This window comes from Kryptolebias marmoratus, linkage group LG24, assembly GCF_001649575.2.
Source record: "Kryptolebias marmoratus isolate JLee-2015 linkage group LG24, ASM164957v2, whole genome shotgun sequence".
Lineage (NCBI taxonomy): Eukaryota > Metazoa > Chordata > Actinopteri > Cyprinodontiformes > Rivulidae > Kryptolebias > Kryptolebias marmoratus.
The window spans coordinates 15,113,249-15,139,166 of record NC_051453.1 but is presented as its reverse complement, the minus strand read 5'-3'; the positions used below and the strand labels follow the sequence as shown (position 1 = coordinate 15,139,166).

At 36.2% G+C, this 25,918-nt stretch overlaps 2 protein-coding genes across 2 annotated transcripts; both read left to right on the top strand.

Moving 5' to 3' along the window:
* The first annotated feature begins 14,279 nt into the window (after positions 1-14,279).
* Positions 14,280-16,122, top strand: LOC108230715 (granzyme B-like). Its single transcript, XM_017407149.3, has 5 exons — positions 14,280-14,470; positions 14,614-14,773; positions 14,911-15,040; positions 15,246-15,473; positions 15,568-16,122. Exons 1-5 carry the CDS (start codon positions 14,413-14,415, stop codon positions 15,730-15,732), a joined length of 741 nt encoding a protein of 246 aa, XP_017262638.1. The 5' UTR covers positions 14,280-14,412; the 3' UTR covers positions 15,733-16,122.
* A 4,302-nt stretch (positions 16,123-20,424) lies between these two features.
* On the top strand, positions 20,425-22,514 carry LOC108230705 (granzyme G). Its single transcript, XM_017407133.3, has 5 exons — positions 20,425-20,527; positions 20,920-21,076; positions 21,205-21,337; positions 21,522-21,749; positions 21,836-22,514. The coding sequence occupies exons 1-5, from the start codon at positions 20,470-20,472 to the stop codon at positions 21,986-21,988; spliced, it is 729 nt and encodes a 242-aa protein (XP_017262622.1). The 5' UTR covers positions 20,425-20,469; the 3' UTR covers positions 21,989-22,514.
* Positions 22,515-25,918: the final 3,404 nt, after the last annotated feature.

Sequence of the window (25,918 nt, the reverse complement as noted above, 5' to 3'; positions counted from 1 at the left end):
CAATAGATCTAACAGGTTCCCCAATTTAATTCCGAGCGGGAAGTTTAATAGCTGGCGGACATATAAAAGTTTACTAAAACAACATTAAACCGGACATACCTGTCAGCCTTAGTGAGTATAAACTATTCCCAGTGAGGGTAAGAAGTTTTTAAAAGAACACTAAGCTCTATAAATGAGCAATTTGACTGACACTGAAAGGAAAGATAAAATGTGTTTTGCGCCACAGCTCCTAACCACATCACAATATTTGGTCAATATTCTCTCTCACCCGGTTTGTCTCACTTATTATGAGAGCCCACAAGGTGAAGGGATCCATTTGTAAAGGTGTATTCATCCATCTGCGAAAGTGAGCATTCGGACACAAAGGTCACGTAAAGTGAAATTCAGTGTGTTGGCTGTTTTAAAAGGCATCGTCAGGGAGACGCGTGCAATGTTTTCACAAATGGAAGGTTTTGTATAAGATTTCTGTTCCGCTGCTATAACTAAACCAACTGAAAATTTCGAACATTTACCCTAAATTTACTTTCTTTTTTTTCCTTCACTATTTCAGTTTTATTCATATCAAAAGCTCACAAAGAATCCAAATGGTCCAAATTAATGTGCACTTATGGCTTACTTACGACTTGTTAAAACATCAATTTATGAAGTTATATTTTGAATGAAAACCTTTTATTATCCTGACCAAGTAGTTTTGAACTAACCAAACATATATTGAAAAAAAAATCATCCGATATTTGGGTGGTAACAGGAGTTTAACCTGGATACACAGAGTTTAAATCCTATTATGTTTATGTAATTATTACTCACTCACATGTAGTGACAATATAGAGTTATCAATTGACATAACATGCATGTTTTTGGTCTGTGGGAGGAAACCGGAGTACCTGGGTAAAATCACAAGGAGAACATGTAAACTCCACCTAGAAAAGTCCCATGCAGGAGACAAACTTGTGACCTGCTCCCTGTGAGGGGCCAACACTAACCACTGCAACACTATGCTGCACAAATGGTTGAGAATTGCACACATCTAGGCTTACTAGCTGAGCAAATTACTACAGCTGCAACCTATAAACTGTATAAACACCATTTTATCTTTCATTTTATAAAGTTAACTTTATTAAATTAAATAATAAGAAATAGCCTTGGCAACATGTAGCACATTGCGGAGGTTGCCCTTTTTTTACTGATTCAAATGGAAAATTTTAAAACTACAGAATTTGTTCTTGTGATATTCTACCAAGTGAACATGCTTTTTATAAATGGCACCAAGCTTTTTATCTTGGCTTTGGTTTTAGTCACTCGTGCAAAATGCAGCTGGCCCCATTATTTTGCAGGAGAATACTGGGTCTCTTTGCAAAAACGTGTGTGTAAGTCATTTGACATCCAGTAACTTCTTTGCAAACTTGTTTCTTTCATAATTTTATTAACTGAAGAAAAAAAAAAGCCATTTGTGTCCTACTTATATGGGTTTTCATACTATTTGGTGGCCAGCTTTGTGTGTAAAACCATGTTGTGTTGATTTTTCCACTTGCAACTTTTCAAAGAAACATGAAGCATGCTTTCTGTTCGCAATGCACTGATTACTAATCCACTTCCTGTGGAGTCTATCTCCACATCTTGCAGTAGTGATGCTGCTACGGCATGCAAAACGTTTGTCTCAGAGAGGAATGAATTCTTATTGAGAGGGAGACTAACTGCCTCTGTTTCAAACACAGTCATTTGGACAGTATTTGTTTGACGTGCCACATTTCATGGCAACTCAGTTTCTTTACCAAATTTTGATCAGGGAATTGTGTGTGTGTAGGGGGCAGGGGGTGGGCGGTGGGGGTCAGCAGTCAACAGACAATAAGTGGGGTAAACACTCCAGACAGGTCACCATTTCATCTCAGGGCCAACATACAGAAACACACAAGAAACACACAAGACAGGCATCCATCCACACACACTAAAGGGCAATTTAGAATCTCCAGTGACCTAACCTGCACGTTTCTGGACTGTGGGAAGAAACCATAGTACCCAGATGAAACCCAGGCATGTACATGGAGAGCATGCAAACTCCCTGCAGAAAGGCCTGTGTGAACAGGGAATTCAGTTGCACAGGTTTTGGGACTATATTTCTTAAGAGACGTTCTTACTGTAAGGCAAACAGATAACTAACAGAAAACATGTGGAAAGGATTCACTTAGCTTAGTAGGAACTAGATGTGGGTCCACAATTCTTTAGGCTTCCTAATTTTGCAATCAGAAGCCAAAAGACAACTTTATTTTTCTTCTCCAACCTTAGATGAGTACCTGTAAAAAATAAATAAAATAAAATAAAATAAAATAAAATAAAATAAAATAAAATAAAATAAAATAAAATAAAATAAAATAAAATAAAATAAAATGATTGAGTAAACATTGATCTTAGCATTAAAATGTTAGTCAGGAGTGCAGTTTATGATCTGTAAACTTTAGCATGTTTTACTTCTAATTATAAAGCTGTAAGTTGGGGATCTACCCTGATGAATAAACTCTAGAAATCCTTAGTGTTTATCTGTCTGACCTTCTGGAATTCTGAAGAACTTTATAAGGTGCTAAGTGCTTGTTCAGTCTCAGATTGAGAGGTTCAGTTTCAAACTTTTAGAAACTAAGAGGAAATTAGTAATAAGGGTCAACAGTCAGCTGCTATACAACTCGAGCAGAGGAAGCTGTTTCTGATAGCAATCTCAGCTTCTTCAGAGTTTTCTAAACTAGTTTCTTTTGTACCAGAATCTCAGATCAAATCATAGATTATTGGAGCTGCAGGTCTAAGACGGTGTGGTGCCAGGAAAGGAAATAAAAAAAATTGTTACATGTTGCATCTTTGAATTGTCTCTCTCTCACATGTAGGCCTGCAGTGACTCATTTATTTTCAGTGTGGCTTCATTAATCGTCATCTGCTCTACATTTTTTCACTTTACACTTTCAAGACTTTATAAAGGTAAAGAATGAATGAATTAGAAAAAAAGAAAAGACTTCACCATGTCTTTTATTCCAGATTAAAAGGGATTCTTGTGTAGTTTGCTGATTTTGCAATTACCCCAGTTGTCTGAAATTGCAGGTATGCATAGTTTTTGAAGACTAATTCCAGCCTTTTCATTTCTTCACCAATGGTAAAATTTGACAGCATTTTCATCTTTTCCACTGGCCATCCTGCTCATGCTGCTAAGCACTTTTGCAGGCAACGTTAGTTATTAAATCAACATTTTTACCTTTTTTTTGGTGGTAGCTTTCATGAAAAACGTTTTGCAGGAGGGACAGTAAATATTATGCGGTATTGTAAATGTACACCTGTGTGATCATCTCAGATAATTGTTATATATTCTAAGAAGACCACCAAAATACTAAATTTATGGTTTCTTGAAATCTGGCACAATATCTATTGGTTTCAGCCTCAACCTTAGCTGCATTTTTTTACAGCGTTAAGCCAGATCATGAGTGGCCTGAAAACTGAGATCTCTTAGACCTTGAAAAGATTATCATATGGTGAGTGCTGCTGAGAGCAGGACATTTCAGACATGAATCACTGTGGCAAACAAGTGATTGTTCATACTTTAAAGCCTCTGAAACTCTATACAAGACAAAATATTCTTCTCTGTCTAAGAGGTCACGGGGATAAAATGATATACATTTGTACTTTTATCTCCCCATCAGAGCAACACATCATTGTATGTATCTTTTGCTTCTTTCTACCATTTTGGCCATGGCAGGATTTGAAAGCATTTGCTTAGATCATTTAAAGTGTGGTTCTGTGTCAAGATTATTAACAACTAATATCTTACTTGTTGCAGATAGCTCTTTGAATAAACTAAAATTAGAAAACATAGACAGTAAGTTTGACCAGATTGATTAGCTAATGGCTAATTTGAGCAGAGCCAGAATCAAAGGGGATTGATTGGTCATGAACTATAGTTATGACTGAAATAATGAAATCCCAAATACAAGCGGCTGAAATGAGTTTCCTCTGTAGACTGTCCAGGCTCAGCCTTAGAGATAGGGTGAGGAGCTCTGTCATCTGGAACTCGAGGTAGAGCCACTGCTCCTCAACATGAAAAAGAGCTGAGGGCTCCAAGCATCTGATTAGGATGCCTTCTGGAGGTTTTCTGGGCACATCCCACAGAGAAACGTCCAACAAAGACCCAGAACTTGTTGGAGGGATTATGTATCCTCTATGGCCTAGGAACACCTTGGGATCCCCAGGAGGAGCTGGACAGTGTTGCTGAGAAGAGGGATGTCTGGGTTTCTTTCCTGAAACTGTTGCCTCAGTGACAGGACCACAAAAAAGCAGAAAAAATGATGGCTGAATGGATAATTATACATGGTGAGACTTTTTGCATGTCTTTCTCTCTTTTTGTGGTTTCTAACAAATTTTCTCCCTTCAAATAAAGTTTTTTTTATTCAGCACAATTACATATTGATCACAGCTGTCACAAACCATCAGATAAGAAGTGCTCATCTGTTTTCTCCATTTAAAAATCTCTTTAATGGCAAAGACAGACTGTCTGATTCTTCCTCCACCTCAAGCCAGACCAGACTAAAGATACTTTCTGTATTGTTCTCACTCTCATCCTGTTGGTCCGCTCTGTGTATCCGACTATCTCCAAATACCTGTCTCTTCTTTTCCCTACTGACTGCCAAATGCTCAGAATACCAATGTTGTTTCCCATCTGGTTGGATCGATCTGGCAAAGACTTCCTGTATAAAATTAAACTCCGGGGAATATGGCAATAAGAAACTTGGCCCCAATTCATACCGTCCATGGTGCACGCATTCCTACTTTGTACAAACAGATGATAAAAGGTATACCTAAATATCTTTATAAAATCTTTTGCATTGCAAAATGAAAGGAAGAATTTACTTCAGGAAGGAGTTCAAGAATTTGGCCAGATTTAAAATTTTACAACAGAAAGAGATAAAATGATAGTAACACATTAGGCATAATACTGTACCAGTAAATAAATATGCTAACTCTCTCTTTTTTTATACAGACAGGCTTCTAGACATACTGTAACCACAACCCCAACCTATCCATTACTGTAACCCTAACCATTACCCTTGATCTTACTAATTCTTAAATCCAGTCTTCATACATACATTATAAGATCTTATTTTTGGCACACGGAAGGAGATCTGTCCCAAAACTATGAATGATGAAATGAGATTATGTCCCCACCACTAAATGGGGACGTGAAAAACAAAGTCACACTCATAGACATAAATCAAATACAGGTATTGTGGGAGAAAAAGAGAAAAATTAAACCTTTTTCCTGCATCCCCATATAGCAGAGAAGATGGGAAGAATCAAGACTATTAAAGAACAAGACTACCTGTCTCTCTGTTTATTTCTAAACCTGCACACAAAATGGTGGAAATGAAGTGAAATTGCAAGTTGAAAGGTCATATGACTATGTTGCAATTATTATTATTACTATAAGATTAAGCCAATAACAACGTTGGTAGCACAGGTACACTGCTGGTCCATTTTCAGTAGAGTGTGGCACCCCTTGGGCTTGGAAACAGGTGGTTCCCTGGTTCAGAACTGAGTCATACAGTCGTATCCTCGCATGTGGCAAGTTGGTTTACAGTTGTAACCTTTATTTGATGTTCAGAAAATTAGCACTGGGTTGGAGTTGAAGTCCAAGCTGTCATGTGTTTGACTCGGGTAAGATCAGGGGACCTGGCTGGCCACACAGTCCATAGACCATGTGCTGTGTGTGGATGAGTGTTGTCTTGTTGAGCAAATGTACCAGGGTGCTGTCTCAGGAAGGGTATGATATGCAGACGCATGACACTGTGCCATTAGGGTCTCCAGAATCACTGTGAGAGGTGCCCTGAAATTATACTCTATGCCCCCAACACCATGGTGCCAGGAGTAATGCTGGTACGAGTCTCCACAATATTGTCAAGATTGATCCTCTCAGCACTGCCACATGTACTCACAGTGGCCATCCGTGGTAATGCAGAAGCAAGATTCATTTGTCATCTCACTATGCTTCCTAGTTACAGCACCACTCCAAAAGAAGTTTCTGCTCTGTTGTTGATGACAGCCTACACATGGGAAGACCGACTTATTCCACTCCTTGAGAAGTGTGGGATAAGAAAGGGTGTTGTAAACCATAAGATACCTGTGACCACATGACAAGGTTTTGTAATGTTTGATGCATAATATGACAATTCTTCATTGGTGTGACCTGTCCTGAGTGACTGGAACCCTCAAGACTTGTATAGGTTCCCTCACTTACTTTTTGTTTTCAATATTGAACCACTTTGACATCTGTACACCCCAGGTTTTTAAACAAAATAACCAGTCAACCTTATGCAACCCCTGTGAAATTTTGCCAAGAGGTGGTAATGCTGTTTAACATGTCTATGTGGCATCCTCTGTGTCTTGTGACCTCCACTCACTGGTTTGTTTGACAGACTGTGAGACACCCCAGGAACTGTCTGATAATACTATTGCTCCATTAGTCATGCTGCTACTTATTCTTTCTGGTGTTTCCTTTTTATACCACCTCCTTGCCAATCAAATTATTTAACATACCCACCAATGGTCTGCATGTGTACTAAAATTTGCCCAAGTTAGATCATTCTTTTTGGGTGCCTACGTTTTTTTGTGTGTCAGTAATTGTATATACAAGCAAGATGAAGGAAAAAGAAAATATGTTCATGTGTCATCAGAAAAATACAGATCTTGAAGTCATTAGGCATTACAGTGCATATAAAGACCCAATGTGACATTGTCCAACCAATTCAGTCGTAACTTCCACATCTGGCACATTAATCATTTCTCAGTTTTACCTAAGGGTAGAAATATTGTCCAAATATCATCTTACTTCCCCTATTAATTACATCTGACCCTTTATTTGCCCTCTGTGAAAAAGGCTGATGTATTGGTCTTACATTGCCTACTTAAAAACCTCTTTTGAACCACAGTGTAAACCAATACAGCACCTTTTCAGCAGCCTGTTTTTGTTTCCACAGTGTTCAATGACACTCTTATTTCAGAGGTGCTTTCTGTGGTCAAAACACTCGATCTGTGTGCTCAGACAGACAGACTGATGAGGAGACACTGAACTTTGAAGAGGTGCTTCTGTGTATACTCACATATGTGAGGTTGTATAAGAGAGTCATAAGCAGACCTGTCAGCCTCTGCTGTATCATGAGAGTGCAAAAAAAAAGACACTCAAATCAAAGAGAACCTATAGTGTTATGGAAACCAGCAGTGGGGAAGCACCTTCTGTTTGTTAGATGCACTTCCTGTACCTTTTTGCCTGCACAGATGGCCTCATAAAAATATCTGGGGCATGCTGACATACCCACATCTCAAAAATTGAAAACCAGCTGCTACACAATTCAGAAGTCTGCCTGAGCTTTTTGCTCCTTAGGGTAACATATGTTTATCTCATTTTCTGAAACTCTCACACTTATTATGAGCAATAAAAATTGCAACATTATATACATACAATACTATGCAAAAGTTTTCTTCCAATCAGCCAGACTTTTTTGAAATCTTTTGAAGGTCTTACAATGTTTTTCTTTGTACTTTGGCTTATTTTTTAAACTCATTTTCTGTTCACTCCTGTACTTGACCATAACAGGATTTTGTACAATGTGTTAAAAAAAAATAGAGAAATAGACACATGGACAAAGGAAAAAAAATGTCCGGCCTTAAAAACTATCTACAGCAGATTAAAATAATCTGAAAGTCATGCCTTTAAAAAAACAGAGTAGAAAAATCTAGCAATCACCAGACACAGAAACTGAGGCCATTTATAACTGTATGGTACAAGATTTGTGTTGCCCTGAGGACATTGAGTTTGTATTTTTATATTTTACAAGTTTTCAGACATGTTAAATGGGGTTTATGTGTGTGCATGTATATGGGTATGTATACATAGATAGGTGTGTGCACATTGGGTATATACTTATTTTACAGATTTGTATTCTGTGTGCATTCAGTCAAAGCAGATGCATTTACTGATATCTATTTATTTTACAAGGGGTTCTATATGTTCAAATGTGCTTATGTATGTATAGATATACAGATTCATATTAGTGTTAATGTTGATGTGCTCTGTATAATAGTTTTCACATGTCTGGAATGAATGAATGAATAAATAAATAAATAAAGTGTTTATAAGTGTGTTAGGTACTTAAAAGTCCCCAAATTACAGGCGGAGATCTTGTATCTCCAAAAACGCAGTTAGGGTGTGCAAATAAATAAACCTTTAAATCAAATAAACTGAGGGGTCACAAGTTCACAAGCTCTTTTGGACATTTTTCCCCGGTTTGCTATCAGATATGAAAAGTGACCAAGAGTTATTTTATGCAACGCCCCAAATATGATAAAAAATAGATACTAGCATTTTGGTCGACAATGACAACATGATATATTTCTGTTATCAGTAAAACTGTGCATTCACTTTTTAAGAACAGGAAGACTTCAGTTGCCTTTTAGGTTGCTGACTGGCAGATAAAGAATGAGACCTTTACTGCCTTAACTCTGCATGACATATTCAAGAACTTGTAACAAGACTGAGACAAACTGAAAACAATTTATTTTCTTAGTAATTACCACTTAGTAACATTTCCTCACTTTTGTCAGGGTGACTTTGATTGCCTGTAAAGAGCTTTTTAATCCACAGAAGCACAGCAGCTGATATCACCTTTCCTTCAAAAAATGTGGCCTGTTTTGACGGAATTCCAGTCTTCTTATTATACTGTTTTAAATGTGATACATCTAAATATGAATTCCATGTCCTGAGTGGACAGACAGCATATGTTTTTTGAATTGGAATGGTTTAAGCAGAAAAAAAAAAAACACCCATAGAGCTGACATTATTTATACCAGTCAAGGTTCAGTCAAATGCTTTCTCTCTTTTTTTCTTTTTTTTCAGTTTCATTGTTTGGGTTCATGTTATGACTGGGTGACTTCCACAAACACAACGGCCAGCTGTGTTATATGAACAAAACTGCCGAGAAAAGAACTTATCGACGTGTCCCTGATCTACCTTTTAAAAAGCTGAGTCTCTGTCTTTGAGAAAACAATGCACGACAACCTCTCAGCGGTCCATCAAACTATCAGTTTATGTGAAAATTATGTGATGCATGACAAGTACAGCAAGTTGTCAAACTAGCAGGAGTAAGATGAATCAGATCACGGAGGCCTAACTCACAAGATGCAATATCCTGAAGCTTTGGTCAGTGCGGTAGGAGTGACTTTCAGATCAGAGGCCAAGCTTTGCTTCAGAGAAACACTCGTCTGCAGTTGGAAAGTGAGCTGACTTAAATTTTTCTGTATAATGTTTCCCTCAAACGCATAAACCCATAATGTGTTTCAAAGCCTGCGCATATAAATATGCACAAAAGCATAAACACTGTGATACAAAAAGCATTTTTCCTGTTTCCTTCGCAGCAGTACTGCCATTCATTCATTACCTGTGAAAAAGAGAAACTTTTACGTCAGTAATCAAAAGCATTTTTTCCTGTGCAATCTTTTCATTTTTTTTACTTTTATGGTCTTAACTTTACTTAACATTTGCATTAAGATAAAAATTACTTAATGCCACATTTAAAAAATAACATCAGTTATAGATATTTCCCATTGTGCAGTGTGGGCTTTCAGCTCTTCATGAGTTTGAAAGTTTCTTCATCAGAATTTTTTGTCATAATGTTGGCAGTTTTTATATTAGATAAACATCAGGCATCCTTCCTTACAAAAGAATCATTTTGATGTAATTTGATGTAATTTAAGCCACACAGATCATTTCTGTCTACTTTTAAACCTAGAAAAATGGACCTAAATATATATAAGGGATAAATAAACTTCTGATTTTCAAACATCAAAGCATCACGTTTTCTTTGGGATTTAGAGTTGAACTGTCTTTTAGTTTACTGGATGCTTTTATCTGTTGAGGTGTGTTGGAAATGAACTTGTCTGGGATAAAATGAGAATAAATAGACAATGCCTGACTTGGAGAAAAACTGATTTTCAGAAATCACTTGAGAATGTTTTCGATTCGCTCCTCTTGCTGACTTGCCAGGCCTCAGCAGCCAGTTCCCTCTATCTGTACTTTTCCATCTGCTAAAACAACAAATCGGTTTAAAATAAGTTTTGAATTATAACACATGAAACACACAACGGAGAGTCTCACCACAGACCTTGATGAGAATTTTTTACCGGTCTGGCATTACCTTTTGTACCAAAATAAAGCTCAGCATGAGCTTTCATTAAGCATTAAGTTACAACATTTTTAGTAACATGCATCATCGTTTGCCACATTCCTTATCTTACTAAGAAAAAGCACAAACATGCTACAAGCTGCTGTGAATGCAGAACCTTCAACACTCATTAGGAAAGAGAAACAGTCTTATCAGGTTTTGATGGTAAGATATAGTAGCACAGCTTCTGTAATGATCCACGTAACCACATGTGTACGTGCCTCTTCAAGAGTGCAAAAATAAATGACAGCGTCAAATCAGATAATACTGCATGAATCAAAAAAAATACTGCATAGCTTTTTAGAAATGAGTTTTTGATAAAAACTGAAATTAGTTTTTTAGCTGTATAAATTACACCTCCAGCAAAGACCACTGAAAATTGTCTGGTTTAGCTTTAATGGTGCTTGTACGTTTTCAAGTCACTGATGCAGATTCCTTTTTTAAAGGAACACATTTTTGTTTAAATAACTGTTATTTAATATATATAAATATAAATATGCAGCATATTTTTGTCTGCATTCAGATATATATTCAGATATTCAGACAGCATGCCATACCAGTGCACATTTCACTGTATCTGGTATTATTTTTGTTTAAAAATGTAAAAAAATTAAATAAAAAAAAATAGATTATTATGTTCAAAATAGTCACACATGCAGTACAGTGTTGGAATTTGATATTCAACCACAGAAAATTCACCCTTTAAAAAATGAATACTTTAGAAGAGAACAAAAAAAAATCCTGCAAGTCTATAAAGATAACAGCATGGCATTTACACGCAAAAGATGTACTTTTTGTTAAAGAGCAAACTAAATTTCTAAGCACATAGTATAAACAGCATTGATAAAATCAGGGTGCATCATATCTGTCCAGACCATAAACATAGGTTTCCATACACGATTTCATGTAAACCCCATTTGTTTGAGCTACTGTGTCTGTTCCAGGTACCTGTTTTTCTCTGTCTGTTGGTTTTAATATCATACTTTTCATTTTTTTAAGAATACGTAATTTGTGCTTTGATTGATGAACAATATCAGATTCACTTTTTCTTTGAAGTTGTGTCCAATGGCTAAACCAGCCAGTCTTCTCTGCCTCATGGTCCTCATAAAAGTGACGAGCTAACGGTAAAGGCCCCGTTCCACAAAGTGAGCTCCTCTTTGCACATCCTGCTGTAAATCCCATTAGTGCCCTGGACTCCAGGAGCACATGGCTTCAAACCTGCTCACACGTCTCCTTTACCCTTGTCACTTCTTCCTTCTTTAACACAAAAAACATTTTTTGTGCTTCAATAAATACAATAAGAAAAAGGTTTATTAGAAAGATATACAGGGAACTTATTTTTAAGGCAGTGCAGAGGGTGTTAGTGCTGTCAGCTTTTCACTTGTAATTTGCCAAAATATCTGATTTAAACTGGTTATCTAAAGATTGATTATGGGTAACACAGAATGCTTTATGAAAGAATGCAACAATAACTGGAGGAAGAAAAAAAATATTTAACTTTATCTTTTCACTTGTGAAGATACAGCTGCCACAGTGTGGGTGCTGAATGTTCCCTTTTTTTCTTTTTTTTCAGTGATGTATAAATAAGGTATGCACACAGAATTAGTAGTTTTATACAATGGTGGATAAGGTGGAAGTCAAAAAGTAGGCAGGGCAGCATTGTAATTTTATGTTCAAAATATGCAGCATATTATTGTCTGCTTTCAGATATGAAGGCATGCCGTGTCAGTGTGCATTTCACTGTATATTTCTGTTACTATATTATTTTTCATATTAGTGTTTTGGGTCACACAAATTTAATCCATCCATTTTCTTTACTCGTTTTGCTGTGTATTGTCACAAGGAAGCAGGTGCCGATCACTGTGCAACACAGAGGGGGACACCCCAGACAGATAGCAAGTCCATCACAGGGACACATAAAGACAAACAAGACAAACAACCATTCACATTTTCACTCACACCTAGAGGCATTTTAGAGTTACCAATTAATCTAACGTGCATATCTTTTGGTCTGTGGAAGGAAATTGGACTACCATGAGAAAAACTTGTGCATGCACGGCTGAGAAAATGCTACTCATATATTCTCACACACAAATTCACATGTTTGCAGTAATCTCAACTGAAACATGTCCCTATGACTAAACATACTTGTATATTGGTAGTTCAGGAGTCACTTTTCACCTGAAGTTTCACCGACCAAACTTTCAAACAAGTTTATTTTTATGCATCATCTCATGAAGCGATAACATCAGAATAATGTTATTTTGAGTGTGTGACAGACACAGAAGCTGTATGTAGAAATCTCTGGCTTTGAATCTAACATGTGAACCGAGATCTTTGAATCTTGTGAGTAATATCAGTGAAATGTCAATGGTTAAATTACAGCATAACTAATCACATTACAACGTGCAACACCGGTTCAATTTATAGTCAGACCCGCACCATTTGAGTCAATTGCAAGTTGGCTTGAGGCAAATTATAAACTCAAGAGGTGGTTTTTCACGCACTGTAATATTTATGAGTGACAGAAAAATTCAAATTATTTATGCTACAAAGCATGTGCAGAGAAACAAATTACTTTCAAAAGATGGGACTTTAGAAATCATAAAATAAATAAAGATTTAGTTTTATGCTGGGGAACAAAAAAGTCTTAACACTAAAGGCGAAGGAGAAAAACTGTTGCTGCAATATTTTGATCATTTCTCAATTTGCTCGCTTTCATTGTGTTGTGATTTCAAGTTTCACATTTTAAATCTGACTCTGATCATTCCACTTCTTTCACTCTGGAAGCGTGTCTCATAATTGAGAAGTAAAAGTGTTTTCATGCTTAGAAAGACCCAGTACTGTTCTACTGTTTTTAAGATTTTAAAGTTGTAAATGTGTGAGCGCTCCATAGTTTGCACAAGTGACAAAATATCTAGAAACGCATCTGAGACATTTTGCCGTCCATGTTTTTCTGAGCTCTGCTCTGTTCTTTGGTTTGTTTTCTCCCGATTAAACCATCAAGAAACAGTTTCATTAGAAATTCCCTCTTTTCTTCTAAAGACTATTAAAATATCTTTGGTTCTTGCAACATTTTAATTACTATGTAATTTGGTGCCTTATGAATGACTGGATGAGTCTGTTTCTTTTCATTACTATTGGAACTGACATCTCATACCAACACACACCCACTCACACACTCACACAAGCGCACACATAATGTACGATGGGTAGCAGAATAAAAGGTTCTTAGTTAATCTACAATCAAACAATTGGGTCCAGTTTTCTTAATGCAGCAGATCTTTGTTATTTTTCAGTTAGTGCTTTGGTTCAGAAAGCTGTGAAACTGATGAGAGATGTTAATGATTTAGTAGTTCAAGTTATGCTCGGCCCGGTGATGGGCTGGTAAACTGTCCGGATGTATTCCACTTTTCGTGCTTTGACTGTTTCCAGCTCCCCACCCCGACACTGCACAAGAGTTAGTGTGTGCAGGAAATGAGTGAGAATGAGTAGGGTTTTAGCTTTAAAAAGAAGGGGAAAAAAAGCAGAATCTAGTTAATATCAAATCCAAAAAAAAAAAAAAAACGACAAAAAATAACTTTTAACACCGAATCATGCTGGGAAGAAGAGTACAGTCGGCTAAGATACTGTGCAGAACCCTCAGGCTCCCAAGCCTCTAGTGAAGGACCCGAGCTTGAAGTGAAGTAGAAATAGTAAAATAGGGCGAGATGGGTGTTTATATATATTTAGCTAACACTGAACAAAAGGAACCACATGTGGTGGTTCAATCTTTTGTATTTTTCCGACTGCTATTCTAAGTTAGTGTGATTATTTCAAATGCAGCTTAGACGAATATACAATAAATCACATTTCAGTACATAGCGAAAACTATGTCCTCCACCTCCGTTGATCTTCCCCACAGTTAATACAAAGCCATACATTTATAAGTTTTTTAAATGAAACATGCATACTAATTACTTATAGAATAGTTTATATTAAATTTTTTTTTTTTTGGTAATCAGATTTTATTGTCAGGCACTGTATGTCCCCATTATGAAAGTGTGTCAAAGCCACATCATTTGCATATGGAAATGACACACATTTTTGCATCATAAAAGGAAGGAGGCTTGTAGATCTGAAACAGTTAAAAAGATCTGTCACTGCAACTCAGCTGGACTGTGATCTCAACATGCTGAAGAACAGCAGACTGGCTGTACTGATGATTTTACTGACTCTTCCTGGTCAAAGTAAGTTACTATTTCAATTACACTTGTATTTGACAGCATTATAAACACTGTAAATTGATATATCTAACTGTAGTAAACAATGCACGCCGTAGAACAAACAATAGATGTGTAGTCTTACTTCTTCTTGCCCCACTTGTCTCCAGTTCATGCAGGGAGAGTCATTGGAGGCCACGAGGCTAAGAAACATAGCCGGCCGTACATGGTGCTTCTGGAGATGCACAACTTAGGTGGTACGAAGACATTCTGTGGTGGATTCCTTCTGAACGAGAATTTTATGATGACTGCCGCACATTGCCAAGCCAAGTCAGCTGAAATTGATTTTACATATAAAACAAGATTTGTGTGAAACATTTTAGAGCATTTATTACAATCTAAGCAAATTTAGATACACTTTAGATTTAAAGTAAAATAAGCGTTTTTGTTTTTGTTTTTCATTGCAGTAGTTATTCTGTCAAACTAGGACTTCACAACAAACAAGATCATATCGATGATACCATTTCTGTTCAAAAAGCATTTCCACATACAGAATACGATAGTGCTACATACAATAATGATATAATGCTTCTTAAGGTAAGAAGAAATCTTTGCTTTTATTTTTGTTTTTACTGTGTCATTTGCACAAGCCCTCCAAAGATCTGAGGCTTGCATCACTGGCTAACTACAAGATAACTAAGCAAGAAATGTGCAAATCAAAGTTTCTATTTTTTATGTGCTCTGACTAAATCAACGTTTTCTGTTTGTATTTATATATACATTTCACGTTATTTTTTTAAAGTTGAGCCCCAAGGTGAACATCAATGACAATGTGAAACCCATAGCTCTGGCAGACCATGACACCGAATTCCTGCCTCAAAACTGTTCTGTCTCTGGCTGGGGAGAAACTAACTGGACAACTAAACTATTGCCTTCCAAACTCATGGAAATCAATGTAACACTGAAGGATGATGTCCTCTGTAAAAATGCAAAGTCATACTGCTCTGTAGGAAACACTGGACCGGGTCAAGTATGTATATTTTATGACATGAAACAACCAAACTTCACTGATATTGATTTTGCTTATCATTTCAAGTGATGAGTGCTTACTGTCTATTTTAAAGGGAGACTCTGGAGGTCCACTGGTCTGTGAAGATGGGAGGGCTTTTGGAGTGGTGTCATCCTTTTTTAGGATAAACGATACAGCAAAGTTTAGATATACCAAGATTCCTGACTTCCAAGACTGGATCAAGTCAACCATGAAAAAGGCTCTAAAAATGAACCAATGATCTGAATCACATTTAATTTTTAGTCTGAGACAACATTAAATCTGTTAAGAGCTGACTTAAATACCTGAGTTGTTAAGTTATTCTAGACTCATAGTGCTGTCAGATCAACACTTGCTCTTGCTCGCTTTAGAGTAATACAAGAAGAGACAAACCTAACAGCTACCTTTGTAAAAATAAACTTTATGTCTTTCCATTTCAAAATGCAAACCAAGTGCAAGCTTCTTAAAGCTAAACTTTAACATGTCAGTCACTGCAAAGAAATTAAATTGCTTAGCTCTAAAATGACTGTGTGCTTTTTGAGTAATCATGATTTTAGACACTGTTTCTGCACGGATCTTTCATTTTGTTTTCTAATATTCTTTCAAAAAATAAAAATATACATTATGTTAGTGTGTGTGCACCTTTCTTTCCACCATGAATACCCCAAACAAAAGGCAACACTGCCTCCATGTGTGGAATGAGTGTTGATGCATAAAATAAGTTTTACTGAATTTCATGAAGTCAGAATTATTGCCAAACATTATGACCTTCAAACTTAATTAAGGCTAGTTGTCTAACAGACCTGTAAATGCATTTAGGCATTGAATATTTACTCTTTATAGCAGAATACAGTGAGTGGTACTTGTTCCACTTAAACAAAGAATCATACTTGTCACAAACTTGCTTCCCAGTCCAAAAGCACTACTGTTTAAAGTCTGACTTTTTAGTTTGTAGAGTTTGTATGTCTATTCATGTGTTTTCTTCTTGCCTGCATCACAAACAATTACATTTAATAAAAAATGCAAAATAATACTATTATTCTGTAGTTATGGTGTTTGACAATTTAATTAATTTATACTTTAAAGTGGTCGACATTAGTTGCACAGAGGTGGTAATTCTTCATTAACAGATGTTTAAAAAGCCAAGAAGTCGTTGTTTAAAAGACAGCAAAAGAGAACAACTCCTAACTCCTTATTATAAACAAAAATAATCTAATATCAAATTCTCTCAGTCTATTTTGGTGTGTTATTTAAAATGCTGATTTTTTTTAAATTTTATTAAATCCAATAAAAATTCTATTGAGTATTAGTAATATTAAGAAAATAGCTACAGTATATGCAGTGTACAAACATACTTGGACATTAACATTTGCAAAGAAAATTTATTCAAATCAAAATGCAAACAGCCTGAGATTTCCTGCTTGTACTGGCTTTTTATCTCCATAACTGTTTCATTTGTCAGTATTACAAATTTTGAAGTTTGACGCCTCTTTGGTGTGTGATTATCTTTTCTCAAATCTTTAAAACTTAAGTGAGCTGTTTGCAGAAGCAAGCTCATGATTATAGTTAAGATATGAGTTTTACAGCTTATCTCTTTAGTTCGTGTCACAAAATTTACACGCATATTGCGTAAAGTACGTTTGCTTATCTGCAAATGTATCCATTCTGAGGAACTTAAAACCTATTTGGAGAGTTTATTGTTTTAGTACACTTTAATATTAGGTTGCTGAAAACCAAGTTTAAAAAAAAAAAAAAACCTGAGCGTGCCACAGAATGCAGGTAGTCATTAACCAATAGGTCGTAGTTTTACAGCTTTGCTTTTAAATAATTTATGCTTGTTAATGATGTTAATTCAAAAAAGAGGTCAGTTTGTGTCTTCAAAAGCCTTTTTGTGAATCATTCATACTACTCTAGTCAGTACTAGTCAGGAGTTAGTTCAGTCACTTAGTTGTAGTAAAAGGAACTCTTGATGCTTTAGCATGACAACACAGTTTGGACAATTTCATGAACCCAACTTTGTGAGAACACTTTGGGGATGGCACCTTCCTGTTCCAGAATAACTGCCCACCAGTGCACAAAACAATGTCCATAAAGACATGAATGAGAGAACTTGACTGGCCTGCACAGAGTCCTGACCTCACCTTTAAGATGAATTAGAGCAGAGACTGTGAGTCAAGCCTTCTCGTTCAACATCAGTGTCTGACCTCACAAATGGACTTCTGGAAGAATGGTCAGAAATTCCCATAAATGCTTCTAAACCTTGTGGAAACCCTTCCCAGAAGAGTTGAAGCTGTTATAGCTGCAAAGCGTGGGCCAACATCATACTATACTCTATTGATTAAGAATGAGATTTCAGTCAAGATCATATATGTGTAAAGGGAGGCGAGTGAATACTTTTAGCAATATAGTGTGTGCGTCTGATGTTAGCATGTGGTCTGTTTGTCAAAGACCTTGTTATTTAAGATTTCTTCACTTGATATATTATAGCGTACATTTTTCACAGAACTTTTTCTCATGCAAAGCTGCTGCACATTTCTTCTTCCTGTTTTGATGATATCCTTTTATGGTCTTTGCCAATCACTCTTAAAATCTAATCTGTCAAGGAAATGTTTTTCGTAACAAACCAAACCAGTTTTATCGGGATCAAAACCAGCTTAGATTAGCAAAGTAAATCTTATTTTTTTTGGTTTTCAACGGTTTCTGGGGAAGGTTTCACAATTGTAGTGTAGAGATTGATGAAGTTGTAAGTTGTAAAAGTGCCTACAAGTGAGTTATATATGAAAAGGTACCTAAATTACTAAATTCTAGTTTAATCTGTATTTGGTGAATTTCTGTTACATGTAAAACTGTGAATCCATTGTGTAAGACAGGGTTTTTGGTTTGTTGATGGACACATGTTAAATTTACTTTCAATTTTTTCAAATATGACCTTAATTCATTCTTTAAAAAAAAAAAAAAGTTATTGTATTTGGTAGTACTGGAAACATTTTATTTTACATGCATTTAAGTGCTGTCTGTTTTTTTTTTTTATCTTGGTAAAAAGACATGGCTGTCCAGCAATTAGACATTCTCACAAACACACACATCTATTAGAGGCTAGAAAAACAAACACCTGTTTAATAGACTAAAGGCTAAGAATGGCTTCCTTCATTAATTTTTATCTGATGCAGCACATCTTTAGTGTTTCTCATTCAGTGTGTTCTGGTTCAGAACTCTGTGAAACTGACCCAAGACTTTAATGATTATAATTGTGTGGACTACATGGTGAAGTCACAGCCATTAACATGTTTCTCTCAAAGTGAAAGAAGAAAAATAATAAAAACTTATGATGCATCTTCTCTGTAAAGTTCACCATTACATAGTATCTACTTACATCTGGAAATTGCACTTTTCTCTGTTCACTGCCAGCAGCAGACACAGCTGGAGTGAGCCAAAAGAACCAAATGTGTTGGCCCAATCTGTTAAAGTTTCTAACTGGTATCTTAAATTACTTAGCAAGGTTGTATGAAATGCACATTTTCTGTTCATGTAATACAAAACATTTTTTTCTCAGAAATATATTTAAAACAATGTGCTTGGTGTCATTCACCTACACCCCCCATCTTCCACTCAGTCATAAATTAGTTTGTGTTTGCTGTGTAAATAAATATTCCCTGCCACAGAAGGCGAAGCGGCAGTATTGTTTTTGCCCATGCCTGGGTGTGTTCTCTTGTTTTTCTCTACTGTTAGCAAAATATTTTATGAACTACTGGACAGATTTTATTTAAACTCTCAGAAAGTAATCATTGGATGTACATCTACAAAGGATTAACTTTTAGAGTCAATCACATTCAAGATGGCTAAGCAACCATTACCATGACTGAGTTGTGACAGTAGTAAATGCTATCCTAATAAGCACTGTCTATTCTCCCTCTTGGCCAGGTGATTCAACAGTTTAGGAATGTGCAACAGCAGCTCTTTGCTCAGAATATCCAGCTCATTCAAGGAAAGCAAGTTCCTTAAATAACATCCTTAACTGCTTGGCTAATTTCTATCATGGGTAGTAGAAAAAATGCAAACCAAACACAGGGAACTCAATGAAAACTTACAGAACTAAACCAACTTAATCAAACTGAGAGCTGGAGTGGTAGCAAATACAAAGAAGCTTGAGGACCACAGAAGGAAAACCGAACGGGACACAGGAGCACAATGGCAGACTGAAGATGAGAAAGAAAAAAAGAGATTAAAAAGGACTGAGGATGATAAATTAAGTGGAAACATCTGGCTTAATGACAGCAGAGAACAGGTGTGAGTGAGGCAGAACTGGGGAGTGAAGGCTGACTAAGGAAAAATACTGAGAATGACTGGAAAACACGGGAGGCAGAAAAAGAAACTGAACACAAAGAAAATACAGAAACTAAACATCACTGGAAATAAACATGAAAACTAAACCTTAAACAGAAAACTAAACACTGAAAAAACACAGATTATGACAATATCAAGCACTGATTAAGTGACCAATTAAGCATCACTAACATCAGCATCACCCTCGACACATACTCCAAGCACTACACAATGTGTGTCATCCACATGATATTCTTTGAGTGCAAACATCTCTCACAAAATTTCACAATATTACATGAGATTATGCATAATGTCATTTTCAAGACTTAATTTAAATGGCTAAAAATTTCATAATTATTCATCATATTATGATTTCAGTTCATTTCTGTCATGAAAGGCAGTGGAAGATTCATAAAATGCTAGCTCAAATTCAATTATTTATATAATGAGACATAAAAATGTTCGTTGGAAATCAAACCATCCTGTCAGGCTCTGGAGGTACACTAAGTGTCTTCAGTAACAATGTGCTTCCAAGCCACATTATTTGCATATGCAAATAAACTACTTCCTTTACCCTTTAAAAGCAGGAAGATTTGTAGATCTGAAACAGTCAGTGAGATCTGTCACTGCAGCTCAGCTGGACTGTGATCTCACCATGTTGAAGAACAGCAGACTGGCTGCACTGGTGGTTGTACTGATTCTTCTTGGTCAAGGTAAGGTAATATTTCTATTAAACTGCAAATACCAAAAAATGTTTTGTTTTTGTCTTTTGGTTTTTGTAAAGTTTTCTTGTAGCAGTGATAATGGAGAACACGCTTTAGTCTACAGGTTGAGGTGTAGCCTAATGGGAAAAACTGAACATCACAGTATAACAAACCTTCTAGCTTCACAGCTACTTGCAGCTAAAGTTCAATGCATGTTTATAATGTATAAGTAGAAACTGAGATTGTGCTCTTCCAATCAGCTGAGTGCAATGTAAGCAGTGGTTTGAATGTGCTTTATACAGGAGAAACTGTATTTCACACAGAGGATTAAACATGTATTGAGAAAAATTTACAATTTGATGTATTGTATATTATTATTTCTTTATCTCCTCTTTCTCCAGTTCATGCAGGGAGAATCATTGGAGGCAAAGAAGCTCTGGCTCATAGCAGGCCCTACATGGTGCTTTTAGAGCGGCAGACTTTAAGTGATAAAGAATTCTGTGGTGGATTCCTGTTGAACGAGGATTTTGTAATGACTGCCGGCCACTGCCAAGCCAAGTCAGTTTAAATTGTTTTCTATTGTAAAAAACTGGGTCTAAATCTTTAGGACATGTATGTATATAGTCCAGGCTCATACAGGAAAAGTTTTGTTTAGAAGAAAAAATATCTTGCTTCTTTTTCTACAGGACTTACAATGCTCTTTTAGGACTTCACTATATGCATCAGAATAAGGAACAGCAGAAGATATCTGTGCAAAGAGAATTTCTTCATGAGGATTTTGATAGAAATACTTTATCAAATGATTTGATGCTCCTGAAGGTAAGAATAAATTAATGTATGTTACTGTTTTGACGTTGTCATTTTGATTTAAGTATGTCATTTACAATTGCCCTGTATAGAATGAGGCCTAAAATATTGAACAATTACTGCACAAAATTTGCACTGATCAAATACATTTTTTCCTATATTTTTGTGTTTTTTATGTTTTACAATATTCTTATAGCTGAGCTCCAAGGCAAAGTTCACCAAAAATGTGAAACCCATTGATCTGGCAGACCAGGATGAAGGATCTCTGCCACAGCAATGTTCTGTTGCCGGCTGGGGAAAAACTGACTGGAACAGCAATCTGTTGTCTACCAAGCTCATGGAAGTCAATGTAACACTGATTAAAAATGAGAACTGTGCACAGAATCATTTCTACTGTTCTGAAGGAATGACTGGACCATTTCAGGTATAATAAATAGAAACAAACAAACTTTATAGGTAATGACTTCAGTACTCATTTCAAGTGATCACCACATACTGTGTATTTTAAAGGGAGACTCTGGAGGTCCACTGGTCTGTGAAGACGGGAAGGCTTATGGACTGGTGTCACACCTCACCATAAACCAAAATTACATACCAGATTATAGATTCACCAAGATCCCCGACTACATAGACTGGATCATGTCAACCATGAAGAAGAACTAATGCCTGTGAAACCTGGCCAATCAAATGTTGTTTGATTTTACCTTTTAGACATCATTAGTAGAGTTTAGAGCTGACTGGAGTACCTCAGAGGTTTCAAGTTGCTCTAGATTCAAAATGCTGCCAGATCACCATACTTGATGTACCTGCTTGCTTTAAAGTGATATAATAAAAATGCAGTTTTAACAGACAAAACTTTCCTTTCATGAAGTTATTCAAAAATACATCCATGGAAGTCGGTTACGTTGTATAGAAATGTTTAGATTTTTACGGCAATGATGTTCAATTTTAATGTGGGAGAAACATTTGACCAAAGATTTTACTTCTTAGAAACAAATAAAAAAGACAAAACAGTAAAATGCCTGTTTTTAAGACAAAGTTTTCCCAATCAAACAAATTTAACAGCTTTACATTTAAAATGTTTTATACCCAGTGATTTTAAAGATTTTTCTATTGACATCTGATACTGTATGTCACAGTTTTCTATGTTTTTGTATGATGTTAAAAAAATAAACCTATGCATGCTTTTTGTGGGGGTGTGTACTTTTTTCTTTTTAATTTGAACTGCCCCAAGAAAAGACAACACTGCCTCCCTTTGAAAAATGTGTATTAATACACCAAAAATAATTTTACTTTACTTCTTGTCAGCTTTATTAGCACAAAATGTTCTGATTTATAAACTTTAAACTTGATAAAGGCTTGTTATTTATCAGGCTTATAAATGCATTTTAATGATAATCATTGTTTATAACAGGAAATGTAGATAGTCACAAGTTATTTTATTTTAGGCATTTATTATAATTATTTTTAATTTTATTTGAATTGAAATTGTCCAGTATTAAGGGACTCAGAATGAAATAGGACTGGTGATGTTAACTCAACAAACAGGATGTAAATCAGCAATACTTATAATTACACTAGTTTTCTGGATGCTCTGATTCTTTTTACTTACCAGTTAACCTCTCTGTGTTAAACACATTGGGGCCTCATGTATGAATGGAAGGTGCGTATGGATGTATCAAAACGAACGTTGCGTATATTTATGCACACTTTTGCCCAGCCGTAAGAGTGTGCGGACAACATGCAAACTTTTTCAGTTGACAGTATCAAACTACAAAAAACTGAAACTCGCATTAGAAATATGACTGTTCGGTTTTCTGAACTCAAGAGGCGCTTGAACACGATGTTATCTCGTTAGTTTGAGCATTTTTGGTTTAAAGCCAAATGATGAAACTGAACCACATTTAACCGCATACAACGTAACAAAAAACATGTCCCAAAAATGATCAAAATAACCTCAGTCAAGTGTGAATTGTAAATTTTCTGCTCTTTTTATGACGTTGAGATGGAAACTTGCACTGGTGACCACATGCGGTGCACACGCAGCTGAGGCGTATAAAAAGCATGTGAATTGGCTGAGGAGCACTTCCATTGTCACTGAGAGAGAAAATATGTCGGACCAGAATATTAATTCATGATTCCTAGAGTTGACATGGTGTAGATGATGACACTTGGCCATAAACAGCTGTGTAAAGTTGCAGGTAATCGTGGTTCAATGGCAGCTTTGGCTCTGCTGGAGAACATTCCTAATAGGAGAACTCAAAGGGAGTGTGTTTTCAGGAATCCCACAGCCCTTCTGGCATACAATGGTGCCTGGCCTATTATCTGACTCAGAGTGTCCAGGGGCATTTTGTTTTACTCTGAGCTGAACTGACCCCAGGGTCACAGAGGGGAAACTAGAAGGAGCCGAGCACTGCCAGTGCCAGTTTTATCTCCTCACCACGCTGGGGTTCCTTGCAACCAGATCCTTTCAGAGGGAGCTGACAGACAGGCCCGGTATTTCACGCAGTCGTCCCCAAGCCGTGTCATGCCTGTCGTATCTGATGGCCTCATCTATATGATGCTCAGATATATCAAATTCCCCTAAACCAAGGCTGAAACACTCCCTTGATGCGTGCACAGCGACTCGTTTCTTAACATCAGCTATTAAATAAAGCAGCCTCTAAGTTCTAATAAACCCCTAAGCGCATCTGCATTTGCTGTAATTATGTTATTAAACACATAAAACACATAAAACGTTATTAAGCACACAAAACGTGCGCAGAAACATCAGTGTGCACGACTTGATAAATCTAAATATTTTGTGTGTACACCAACTTTCCGCATGAAAGCTGCACACTCTTTGAAACCATTCCCCTTTCACCAGCGATTTGAACACGGAGCTGCCAAGTGGTATCTATCTAGTGGCCAAGTAGATTATATTATTTTGAAAAAGCACTTTTTATTTAGTTGACTTGGTATAAGTATATTTACACTTTGTGTGCTAAAATTAACCATGAAAACAATAATGTTTAAGTCAGGTTTGTTTCTAGCTGATAGAATTCCTGGTGTTACAATTCACTGCAGCTCCAAAGTAATCGTTTATTGAACAATTGATCAGGTAATAGATTGTACTTATCTTTTAATATTATGGGTATAAGTTGATTCTGAAAATTAGATGGGGTAATGAAACAATTAAGGTCCTAAACCAGACAAGAATGATTTTAGTACAAGCTATAATCAGTATTGAGTGATTTTTCTGTGATTGATGATTTATTATATGCTATGATTGTCATAAAGTGATTTGTAATAAAATATGTACTTTAAAAAGTGTAAGGCCACAGCTGAAAAGTAATTGAAAAGTACGTGACAGAATGGGGAAATTGCTTTAAGAAGAGACAGTGTGGACATCCAGGCAGTTACTAGGGTAAAAGAGGAAGTTACTTGGGACAGGAAATACCCATCTTCAAGGAGTTTCTTTGCAAACATTGAGAAATCTACAAGAGATAAAAATCCTTCACATAGTGCAGACAGGTGCTGAAACTGCAGGGAACAAGTAAGTAAGTGAGAGCAGCTGGGCTGATTAGCAGGTGCAGAGAAACAAAGGAGGCCGTGGGAAACAACAACTGAGAGACTGGGAAGCAATTTGACCAAAAGAACTAAACTGATAACACTCTGAAATACAAGAAAAAACACAAAGCAGAAACAAAATAACACAATAACCGCACAACCATGACGGATTTCTGTAGTGTTACTTTCTGTTTTGTGTTCTGTCTGATGTTGGCTCAATTCACATCACTCAAGTTTTTTTTTTTTTTCTCAGCGAGAGGATCTCCTGTTAGCTTGGACATGTGAAAGATGTCTGTTGCTGAGAGTCAGGGAACAAGGAGTTTGAAAAACAGCAGAAAGTGTGAAATTTTCAGTGTGATTAAAAACAAACATTTATTTAGATAACTGGATTAGACACTAGCCATCTAAGCAAAAAAAAAATGTTGTTGGTGTTTGAACATAGAAATAAAGTTTATTGTTTTCATCTGGGTAAAATTCTGCATCACCTTTGTTGCCAGGCTGAAACTTTATTGAATTTTAAAGCAGAACTTTTATGTTTTATCCCAGTTCTATGTGTGAGGTGAGGTTTCACACTTGTTCAGTCTAGAGGTTAAAGGTCAGCTTTAGTTCTGGGTCTCTGCATGATTTCCTTTTACAACAACAACAACAACAACAACAAAAAAGACTGTGTAGGGGTGCATCTACCCAGTTTGCATCTTTTCTGTAGATACCAGACTGTTTACTGAAGCTAATCAAAGTATCTTAATTTGTTGCTCGAAACAACTACAATTTATAAATAATCTCTTAAAAATATTTTAATCATTTCGACATCACTTTTTTAAATATGCAAGCATTTGTTCCTGCTTTGACTTTTCAAAGGCATCCTGTTTTTTAACCAAACAAATGCAGGCAAATTTAAGGGCAAATTAAGCAGCAGACATTTGCAAAAAAGCAGAAAGTCAAAAAGGCATAGCACAGTTTGTAGTATATATGAAATACTCCAAGCAATACACAATGTGTGATACTGTTGCTTAGAACTTTAGCACTGACTGTTTCAGTCAATCC

Excerpts from the sequence above, each read along its gene's own strand:
- LOC108230705 (XM_017407133.3), top strand. The coding sequence starts at position 20,470 with ATGTTGAAGAACAGCAGACTGGCTGCACTGGTGGTTGTACTGATTCTT. Across the intron at positions 21,338-21,521 it reads ATGATTTGATGCTCCTGAAG|CTGAGCTCCAAGGCAAAGTT; the intron begins GTAAGAATAAAT and ends ATATTCTTATAG. Across the intron at positions 21,750-21,835 it reads GAATGACTGGACCATTTCAG|GGAGACTCTGGAGGTCCACT; the intron begins GTATAATAAATA and ends TGTATTTTAAAG.
- LOC108230715 (XM_017407149.3), top strand. The coding sequence starts at position 14,413 with ATGCTGAAGAACAGCAGACTGGCTGTACTGATGATTTTACTGACTCTT. Across the intron at positions 14,471-14,613 it reads ACTGACTCTTCCTGGTCAAA|TTCATGCAGGGAGAGTCATT; the intron begins GTAAGTTACTAT and ends ACTTGTCTCCAG. Across the intron at positions 14,774-14,910 it reads GCCGCACATTGCCAAGCCAA|TAGTTATTCTGTCAAACTAG; the intron begins GTCAGCTGAAAT and ends TTTTCATTGCAG.